We start from the raw sequence: 10,897 nt of genomic DNA, 5'->3' as shown, positions 1-10,897 counted from the left end.
AGCTGGGGTTTTCTTAACTTCACTTTTTAGAGGTCCTTTACAACAGATCAGATGGAACCTAGGGAGCCTTAGGTTCCCTAGGTTTCCTTTATTTCCTTAAGAAATAAATGGAGTATTGGTAACAGCTCCCTTCTCTCCTGAACAACATTCTGGGAAGAACAAGGCCAGTAAATGCCTTCGAGGGTTAGACTGGAACTGGTTTTTTTTTTTTTTATTCCTTGGGAACATAGGGATAGCCCCAGCATTCACCTCTTAGACACAAAGATAGCCATCCATTCCTACCTGGCATTCCTCTTGTGTTGCCTTGAACAGGGAGCTAGCTGATCAGCAGAGCCTTCTGTCAGATTCAGGCTTTCTGCCCACTCTGGAGTGGGTCAGGCCTCCTCCTGTCATGTCCATATGGACCATAGCCTGGTGGAGAAGCCATATGCTAAGAGCAGCTGGACTGGAAGAGGCTCCAAGATCTTTCTTGATCATCCTCTCTTCTAGGTCCTTAAGATGCTAACCTGGGCCAAGGGAGCAAATGTCATTGGAGAAGTTAAGGTTCATCCCTTCTCAAGAATACAAATTCCTTTTAAGGCAATGTGTCCCGCCTCTCCCATCCATATAAGGGCAGCTTTGATATAATAGCTTCTGCAAAACAAGCCCCACCCAGAGCCAAGCTGGCTTTGACTTTGGCCTGGGCTTTCTGCCAAGGAAGGGCACCTGCCAGACTGGCTTAGGCCAGTCTGAGTGAGCTGGCCCTGGCAGCCTGTATGGCGGAGGAAAGGTTTCTCAGTTCTACAAAGCCTACAGGCTGGCCTAAATATAGGGAGAGGAGAATGTATGGAAGGTTTTTTTCCAATTTTGCATCCTCTAGGGGCTGGCAGGGTGAACCTCTCTTACCAACACTGGCCTTAGAGTTGAAATGAGAGGGCAAGACTAACGTTTGAGGTACAATCATATAACACTGGACAAAACTTCAGTTAAGTAGATAGTAGCTCCCAAGCCCCACCTTTAGGTAAATCGGAGCGAGCGCAGACGGGCGTGGCCTGAAGCCTCTAGGCTACGCCCACTTCACAATTTTGCTCAGTCATTGGCGAACCGCGTCCTGGGGGCGTGTCCTATTGCCAGCCTCCGCCCCTGACGCACCTATACAAGGGGGGGGCGGTTCGGCGCGCGCTCGCCTAGTAGGAGCCAGACTGCAAGGCGGAGGGCTGTGTGTGTGTTCCGTGACCCTCTCGGGAAGATGATGAACGGGACGCGTAGCTGGTGTACACTGGTGGACGTGCACCCGGAAGCGCAGACCTCGGTAAGAAAAAGCGACCACGTCGCCTCCCTCGCTCGGTACTCTTGGTTTCTAATTCCGCCCCAACCGTGCCCCGCGCGGAGTTCGCTGACATCACCTGGTGCCGTGCGGTCAGCCCCTCACGGCGCTTCTCTTTTTGTACCGCCTCGCGGCGGGCAGTGGGAATCCCGGGGAGTCTCGGGCTGAAGACTCTTTTAAGGCTTGAGGACTCTGGGCGTCCCTGCCCTTTAGGAGGACACTGCGGCTACGGCCAGGGGCGCGGTGCAGGTCTCCAGTGCGCGCTGTTCAGGCGTCCTGTGGGCTCCTAGGTTGAGTCGTAGAAGAATGAGCTCTGGGGACGGGATTCCTGCGCTCTTTTGAACTTTGGTTCCCAACAAGGGGAACGAGGCTTTTTGTGGGTCCTGGTGACCTCAGAGACCCTTCAAAGAACTTAATGGTGATCAGTAGCAAGACAAAGGGAAGAGAGTGAAACCCTAGGGCTTCAACTCGAGAACGGGTACGGTAGAACTCCAAGTACGCTGAGAATGGCCGGGGACTCTTACCTTTAGTTAGGAGGGATTGGGCTGTCTGCTTGGGGTCGGGTTGGGGGTGGGGGGGGTCACCTATTTGCTCGGATTTCTCCTCTTTCCCCCGTGCCGTTTTCCTGCCCCCTCCTCCCAAATGGCCAGCCAATAGCTTCCTGGGACATTTTGTTGGTTTTGCTTACGTCTCCAACCTCCAAGCCCCGGACTAGTGGATGGAGGGGATGCCAGAATCTGGGCTGAGAAGAGAAGGGAAGTGATCTACGCAAGAGCTTCTGGACCGAGTGAGGGTGGGGGAGAGAGAGGAGTGCTAACCCGACGGCTCCACTGCTAAGAGATCTGCCCTGCTCCCCTCACTCCCTAGGCTCCCAGTCCCTCTTCTCTTCCCCCCACCATAGTGTACTATGCTCTTTCCTCTCTGGAGACAAAGGAGGGTAACTTGGGGCTAAGTGTTTCTAGGCTCTTCTGGGGAACTTAACCCAGAATGGGTGTGTGCTATTTTATCAATTTCCAGGCTATTGTGGAGGAGAGTGAAATGGGAGTCAAGGTGATGGGGGGCTTGTATCCCTTCCTTTTCCCCTCTCCGCTCTGATTCTGATTCTCTTCCCTCTTTCTGTCTCAGCTTGCCCTTGAGGTAGAGCTAACCCAACTGCACCTGGATTATGGCTCTTCGAAGAATATTTGTAGAATAGTTGCTTATTTCAAGTTTAAGGCATAGATGATCACTTAATTCTGTTCACAGTCCCCTCTCCATTTCTGCCCAGGCTGTGTTTCTGCCACCTTTCAATACAGGTCTTGCTACCTCCCAACTCCAGTACCCCTATCCCTCATTTTCTGTAGCTTGCTGCTCCCCCAGCTATGAGACGCAGAAGTGATGGAAAAAATCCATCCTTTATTGTGTCATCCCCAAATCCTACTCTGTGCTCTTGCTCACTCTTTTGGAAAGACTGAGGCAAGGAACAAGGTATGAGGGAAATAAAGGAGAGAGGTGTTTGGGCTTCTCTTTGCTTGCTGTAGAAAGATTTCCAGGAAATTCTTAAGTCTAAGGCATTGGCAATGTTGAGAATGAATTGACATCTTATTTTATCCCTCGATGTTTTGCTGCTTGTCTGCTGGGGCAGAAAGAGTGGATTGAAAAATAGCAAGGAATTCACAGTCTCAAGCCATAGCTAATCAGAAACCTCTGGCACAGGGGGAGACAGAAATTCCCTTTTATTCCTTTTTCCTAGACTGGACTTGAGAGTTATTTGACTTGAAAGGTAGGAATGAAATAACTATTGCCTGGGTCTGGTGTTGGAGACATTCCTGAGCTCTTAAGGAAGGGGAGGAGACGGTAAACAATCAATCAGTCAGGAGACAGGCTTTGTCCTGGATTCCTCTCCTCTGAGCCATGCTGCAGATAGAATTTATGGTTGTGGACAGTCGCCAGAAACCTCTCGTATATATTCATTCTCAGTGCATGTGCAAAGTGAGTGAGTGCATAAATAAATGAGCAGATGTTTCTTCTGGTGTCAGCAGTGTAGATGGTGTAAGTAGCTGGTGTGTCCTAGTGAGTGTCAGGACCCTGGAACTGTGGTAGTATTTCTCCACCAGCCAGGCCACGTGCCTCAGTGCACCCTGCATGGATATAGAAATATCACACTACTGCATTCTCTGGGTTGCTTTTATTGTTGGAGGCAGATGCAGCAGGTACAATGAGCCAGTGTTTTTCAAACTGCTGACCAGAATCACATAATCATTGAGATCAACTTAGTGGGTCAGAACCAGCATTAAAAAAGAAATAGATGTGCTCAGAGGAAGAGGCCTGAAGAAATGGCTCCTCTGTTTATAACACGTTCAACAGGAATCTGGGTTCATTGTCACAAGAGGCACAGAACTGTGTCCTTCCTATGAATAAATAACCTAAACGTGTCCTCCTGCCACCCCCTCCCCCCTGGGGTGAGGGGGCTACTGGGCAGAACCAGTAGGACAGGGCTCAATCATGGCAGAAAAGCTACAGTATTTAGTGGAAGAGTTTGCTACCTAGAGCTTGTCCAATCCATGCATGGGTGGGTCTTGAGTGGTCTTATAGACGTAAAGGCTTTGAACTTCTTTTTTCAAGGAAAAAAGAAAGTAGATCCCAACTATATGCCATTCTGGAAAAAGTAAAACCATGGAGACATTAAAAAGATCAGTGGTGGAGTTCCCGTTGTGGCTTAGTGGTTAACGAATCCGACTAGGAACCATGAGGTTGCGGGTTCGATCCCTGGCCTTGCTCAGTGGGTTAAGGATCTGGCATTGCTGTGAGCTGTGGTGTAGGTCACAGATGCAGCTCGGATCCCTCATTGCTATGGCTCTGGCGAAGGCCAGTGGCTGCAGCTCTGATTGGACCCCTAGCCTGGGAACCTCCATATGCTGCAGGAGCGGCCCTAGAAAAGGCAAAAGACAAAAAAAAAAAAAAAAAAAAAAAAAAAAAGACCAGTGGTTGCCAGGAGTTTGTGGGGAGAGAGGAGATAAATACACAAACACTTTTTAGGGCTATGAAAATACTTTGATATCATAACTATGGGTATATGTCATTATATTTTTGTCCAAACCCATAGAAAATGCAACATCATTCACTTCATTAGAGTGAAGGTGGTCTGTGGACTTTGGGCGATTACAATATATCAAAGTACGTTCATCCTTGGTTAAAAAGTACCATTCTGGGACTTCCCTTGTGGTGCAGTGGGTTAAGGATCTGGCATTTTCCCTGCAGCTGCCCGGGTCACTGCTGTGATGTAGGTTCGATCCCTGGCCCAGGAACTGCTACATGCCTCAGATGCCGCCAAGAAAAAAAAAAGTTCCATTCTGGTGAATGATATTGATAATGGCTAGGCATGTATGTGGGGAGAGGGGTATATTGGGAATTTCTGTACCTTTTGGTGTAAACCTCAAACTGCTCTTTAAAAAAAAAGTCTTAAATAATTAACACTGTTGGAATGGGAGTTCCTGTTGTGGTGCAGTGGAAACAAATCTGACTAGGAATCCTGAGGTTGCTGGTTTGATCCCTGGACTCACTCAGTGGGTTAAGGATCTGGCATTTCCATGAGCTGTGGTGTAGGTCAAAGATTCTGCTCGGATGCCATGTTGCTGTTGCTGTGATGTAGGCTGACAGCTGTAGCTCTGATTCCACCCCTAGCCTGGGAACCTCATATGCCACTGGAGCGGCCCGAAAAAGCAAACAAACAAACAAACATTCTCAAAATGTTAGGGTAGACATTTTTGGCAAAACTTTTGTTTTAGTTATATGTATGTATACATATTATATATTTGTGGGTGTGTTTATTCGATTGTGATGTAAAATGTATTTTTTTAGGTCAAAAAAGTTTACAAGCCACTGTAGTAAGTTATACTGGCAAATAAAAGCACAATTAACCTCTAACTCATTTTTATTAGACATTCCCATTAAGTTCCATTATTATAAGCAACAGAGAGTGACTCCAACTAACTTAGGCAGAAGAGGAATTTAAGGAATTTAATTATGGGCAGCTCACAGAATTTAAGGGAAAGCTTAAAAAGTCTGAACCAGAGGGGTCCTGGGGCCCCCGTAAGTGGAAGGAACTAACTAATGGAGGGTTCCCACTTCTGGGCGAACCAGTTCCAGCTGTTTTAGGTCTTTTTGTCATTCTGCTTGAGACTCCAGGGAGAGGGTGTCACTGGCCCCTTACCCACCTTGGCCAGGGCAGGTTGGGATTCCTTGATTGCTAGGCCCACCAGACTACCCAGTGAAGGAGGGGGATTCTCCAAAGCAAAATCCAAGTGCTATCATTAGTGGGGGAGGATGGAAACTGTGTGGCAAAAGCAACAGATGTCACTACATTTGACTTTGCTTTGAATCTCTGTTTTTCTTTTCTTTTTGGCTATGCCTGTGGCATGCGGAAGTTCCTGGGTCAGGGATCAAACCCATGCCACAGCAATAACAATGCTGAATCCTTTAACCACTAGGCCACCAGGGAGCTCCTTAAATCTTTTTTTTTTTTTAATCGAAGAAGTGTATGTGCATGATTTTAAAAATCCCTGATAATATCAAAAGACTTTAAAGGAAAATAGTAAGCAGTTACTTATCCAAGGCCTGCCCAATGGAAGTTACCTTCAACTCTTTTAGCTCTTTGTAGCATTTACTGTCATGTTTCTAAATGGCATGTTTATGCTTTATTGGTTTTAGACATCACTGACTTCCTGTTGTAGGAATTATAGGAAGTTTTATACCCCCACCCTGTATATGCTCCTTTTTCCTTCTCCCATCTTCCCAACGAGATTATATTACAATTTTTGGCTACACTGTGATTTCCGTTAGTAGCATTGTGGTTAAGATCCTGGTTCTGGGAGTTCCTGTCGTGGCTCAGTGGTTAACGAACCCAACTAGTATCCACGAGGACTCGGGTTTGATCCCTGGCCCCGCTCAGTGGGTCAAGGATCTGGCGTTGCTGTGAGCTGTGCTGTAGGTTGCAGATGTGATTCAGATCCCACGCTGCTGTGGATGTGGTCTAGGCTGGTGGCTACAGCTCCATTTCAACCCCTAGTTTGGGAACCTCTATATGCCGTGGGTGCAGCCCTAAAAAAAAGACAGACAAAAAAAAAAAAAAGATCCTGGTTCTGGGAATCTGACCCAGTGGCCTATGGTCAGGGTTTTAGTGTTTGCTTTGCCCAAAGATCATGTTGGTAAATTACTTTATCTCTTCAGTCTCAGTTTCCTCATGTGTAAAATAGGGGTATTAACTGCACCTGTCTCATAAAGTTCTTGTGAGGAATGCATGTGAAATATGAAGCACAGTGCCTGGCACATGGTAAATACTCGATGGAGTTGTTATTTTCTGTTTGTTACTGACTGGCTAGACTGTTTTAGCTTCCCCTGGTCAAGGGATGGAGAAACTGGGAACTCTCTGTTCTGGTCTATTATGTTGCTGTTTGTCTTACCTGTTCCTCTCCTCTCATATTGAGGACGAGAGGGGACCTATAAGTAGACTCAGGGTGAAGATCTGAGTAACATTTGCACCTACTAGCTCAGCCAGAACTGTGTTAAAGTGATAGTCAGGGATCATATTTTAGCATCCCCTTCTGGGCTCCTTTCTTCCTCCTCCTTTTTCTGATCTCATGGTCAAGGCAGCTAGTGTTCCATGAAGATCTGGGCTCTGATAAGATATTCTATCAGCATTTCCCTTCCTTAGAATATTTGCATCTTCTTCCCCTCCCCTACTTCCCCACAACCTACTTTTTTTTTTTTTTTTTTTTTGGCTGCTCTTGTGGCTCATGGAAGTTCCCAGGTCAGGGACTAAATCTCAGCTGCAGCTGAGACGTACGCCACAGCTGTGGCAATGCTGGATCCTTAACCTCGTGCGTCACAGCAGGAACTCCCTGTTTGTTTTTTCATCTTGATCAGTCAGAAAGATTCTCTCAATGCTTGAGTGGATTTGGATTTTACACCAGCTGCAGTCTGAACCTTTGTCTTTACCCTGGAATAGGTGTCATTCCTTTAGGACCCCAGAAGCTGAATTAGTTTTAATGCGAGGCCAGGGATTGAACCTGCGTCCTTATGGATGCTAGTCGGTTTTGTTACTGCTGAGCCACAACAAGAATGCCCTCATTTTCTTTTTATAACAGCTCTTTTTGAGATATAATTTACATATGGTACATAGCACCCATTTAAAGTATAACAATTCAGTGGTTTTTAGTATAGTCGCAGAGTTGGATTCATCAACACAACTGATTTTAGAACATTTTCATCACTCCGTAAAGAAATCCTGACCCATTAGCAATCACTCCCCATTTTCTTCCAACACCTGACCAAAGCTACCAGTCTACTTTCTTTATGATCTGCCTATTCTAGATATTTTATCTAAATGTAATCATATAATATGTGATCCTTTGTGACTGGTTTCCTTCAATAAGTATACTTTTAAGGTTGATTCATATTGTAACATGAATCAGTCTTTCATGCCTTTTATGGCCAAATAATATTCAATTGTATGGCTATATTATGACATATGTTCATGAATAAATGTTGTTGGACTTGGTTGTTTCTACGTTTTGTCTATTGTGAATAATGCTGCTGTGAACCTTTGTTTCTACACCACAGGATTTTTGTTTTTTGGGTTTTTTCTGCTTTTTAGGGCTGCACCCACAGCATATGGAAGTTCCCAGGCTAGGAGTTGAATCAGAGCTGCAGCTGCCAGCCTATACCACAGTCACAACAATGCCAGATCCTCAACCCACTGAGCAAGGCCAGGGATCGAACCCAAGTCCTCATGGATGTTAGTCGGGTTCGTTACTGCTGAGCCACAGTGGGACTCCCAAAATTTGTTTCTAAGTTTCAAAAAACTTTGATCTTTATTGGAAAGAAATACCTAGGATTGGAATTGCTGGGTCGGAATGTTTACATTTTAAAAGAAATTTCGTCTGGAGTCATTGATGCGTACCCCAAAAGAATGAATGGATTCTAAACCGGTGGAAGCCCTGGCTTTGTGACACATGGGTGGGGAAGAAACTCCTGGGCAGAGGAACCGCTCAAGTTTGGTGACTGCCTTTTCCTTCCACTGGTGAGACCTGCTGCAAGCTCAGCCCATAAATTCCTCCCCATGCCGTTCCACCTCCCCAAATCATTGGAAGTTCTTCCTTTCAGGAGCACTCCAGCTGATGTCCCCAGGCCTGCCAGGAATTTGGGGAATCCTGGGCTCCGCTGGAGGATCTGGGAGAGGAGGCTTACCCAGTCAGCAGGCATTTGGCACTAGTGTTTGCTCATATTTCTCCCAGGTGGGAGTGGTGGGGTGGTGTGTGTGCCCAGATGGTTTCGGTTCCACACACATATGCTCAGAGCAGGCGGGACGAGCTTCCTCACCTGCTGGTAATTATGGTATGTGCCTCTTTGGGTCACCATGCAGTCTTATGAAACCTTTGTCTCCTAGGGGTGGGGAGGTTGAGTTGAGGGAACAAGTATGTGCCAGGAAGGCTGTCGGCCCAGATTGAAGCCTTGCCAGCACGGGCCGGAAGAGGACAAGAAAATAGGGTGGGATGGGGATGGGGACAAGGAAGGACGGAAAAGGACATGGTCTTCCAGGGTCTGCGGCACAAACGCAAAAAAATCCAAGATGTAAAATAATCAGAGACTCGAGAGGGGGAGGGGCGCTCAGAACCGCCCCCTCATTCCAGGCTGGCTGGGAACTAGGTGGGTTTCTTGGGCTGAGCAAAAGCGTGTCTCCCTCAGAGTTGAGAGTTTAGGAGCCCACCTCCCTCTCTGGACACACTCTCACTGCCAGGCCCTGGTGTTTTCCCTCCAGGGAAGGAGAACGGCTGCCCCACTTCGGGTGCCACCCTACCTCCTTTTTCTCATCTCACCTCTCAATCACCCTGGGTCAGCCCTCTGCATCGAGCTCGTCCAGCCCATGCCTCTGGGCAGGCAGCCAGACGAAAAGGAGACACCTGTTTTGTTGACTAATCGGTGGGGAGGAGCGGGAATGATTCTTGGTGCCATACCCAACAAAGGACCTTCTCTGGCCTAGAAAACCCTGCAGAAAGTGGGGGATCAAGGGCTGAGCGGGCTAGGAATCTCAGCCAAGCGAGGGTCAGCCCCCAACCACTGCACCTGGCTTCTTTGACTTTATTGAGGCTTTTGTCGTCCTGGCCTGTTGGGAACCATTGTTTCAGGGGGATGGTTATTCCCATTTCTCAGAAGGGGAAAGTTGAGGTGGCCACTGCTGCAGCAGTGTGAGAGACCATGTACGTTCCAGGTGGGAGAGGGAGCAGAACTGAAGGACAGGTGATGAAGGAGTGAATTATAGGGTGAGGATAAACTAAGGATGTTGGTTTTAGCGGGGGTGGGGTGGGGCAAACTCCACTTCCCTTACTTCCTTCTAGAAAGGCCCTTGACCCTTATCTGCTGTCTAGTCCTCGTGGTCCCGCCAGAGCAAGCTGGGGAGTGGGACCTGGGGAAACATTTTCCCATAGGTCTCTCCCCATTCACAGGAGCCTGTGGTGTGAGAACCTCTGGGGCCTCCCTGTTTATCTTCCTATCGCTTCTCAGCGTCTTGATCTCTAGGCCCTCAGCTATGTGTTTACCCCCTCCCTGCGCTGAGGAGTGAGTCACAGCTGAGATTTGTTTGAACCGAGTGGAGAGGCTGCCTATAATTTGAAGGTGGCTGGGCTTCTCCCCAAGAGTGTTTATGAGGTTAGAAGCTGCTCCCCTTGCGATTAGCTCTTTTCCTTTGTTCCCAGAGAAGATGGTTCTCCCTCCTAGCTCGCCTTTCCGTAAGTCCCCGGTGGGGACCCCCCTGCTAGACATTTGGGGCTGTTCCTACAGCTTCCTGGAGCCTGCTCACAGCCCCGAGGTCCTTCGGTGGCACCAAGTAGAGATGGGCTGGGTTTCCCTCCTCGGCTGTGGGTTGGGGGTGGGGGGTGAGGTCTTCTGTGGCCTTAGAGAGTGAATCCTCTGGTTTTGGAGGATGAGGTGACAGAGAGGATTTATTCACAGTTATTAGACAGTTTGTCTCACCCATCTTCCTTCCTTGCAGTCTTTCTAGACTTCCTTGGGAAAGTTAATGCTGCTTCACCTTTGTGAAGTGATTTAAGGTTTGCAAAGCACTCTCACACTGTTCCTACACATTTTTTACCTACCCTACCTAAACTGTATTATTAGGTATTATCTTCCCCATTTTGCAGATGGAAAACTGCCCAGCGAGATAAAGTGATTTGCTCAAGAATCAGTAGGTCTCATTCAGACTCAGACCCCACCTCTGACTAAAAAAACTTAGTGCTTTTTCTTTCCTTCTATTTATTTATATATTTTATTGTAGGAATATCACACAAATACATCTTTGTTGCAAAAGTTTATATGGGCTGAAAAGTCCCTTTACTTCCCTGCCCTTCTCTAGCCTTTTGTGTATGAATTCAGGGCTTTTCCGTGTGCCTTCTTGCAAGAAATGCCAGCGGGGCATAGTGGTTAGGAGCACGGACTCTGGAGCCACAGGCCTACGTTTGAATTGTGGCTCTGCTCCTGACTAGTTATATGACTTTGGGCAAGATGCTTAACTTCTGTGCCTCAGTTTTCTTATCTATGAAATGGGGATTTGTATTT

General features: G+C 47.4%; 1 protein-coding gene across 2 annotated transcripts in view; it reads left to right on the top strand.

Annotated features, from left to right (window-relative positions):
• TUFT1 (tuftelin 1) overlaps positions 75–10,897 on the top strand; it is a 55,838-nt gene continuing 45,015 nt past the window's right edge. For both annotated transcript variants that reach the window (XM_021089860.1, XM_021089859.1), the window contains exon 1: positions 75–1,291. In XM_021089860.1, the coding sequence (XP_020945519.1) occupies positions 1,229–1,291 (63 nt within the window). In that variant the 5' untranslated portion in view covers positions 75–1,228. The remainder of the gene's footprint in view (positions 1,292–10,897) is intronic.

This window comes from Sus scrofa, chromosome 4, assembly GCF_000003025.6.
Source record: "Sus scrofa isolate TJ Tabasco breed Duroc chromosome 4, Sscrofa11.1, whole genome shotgun sequence".
Classification (NCBI taxonomy): domain Eukaryota; kingdom Metazoa; phylum Chordata; class Mammalia; order Artiodactyla; family Suidae; genus Sus; species Sus scrofa.
The sequence above is the reverse complement of the archived record's forward strand: the minus strand, read 5'-3'. Positions and strand labels throughout refer to the sequence as shown.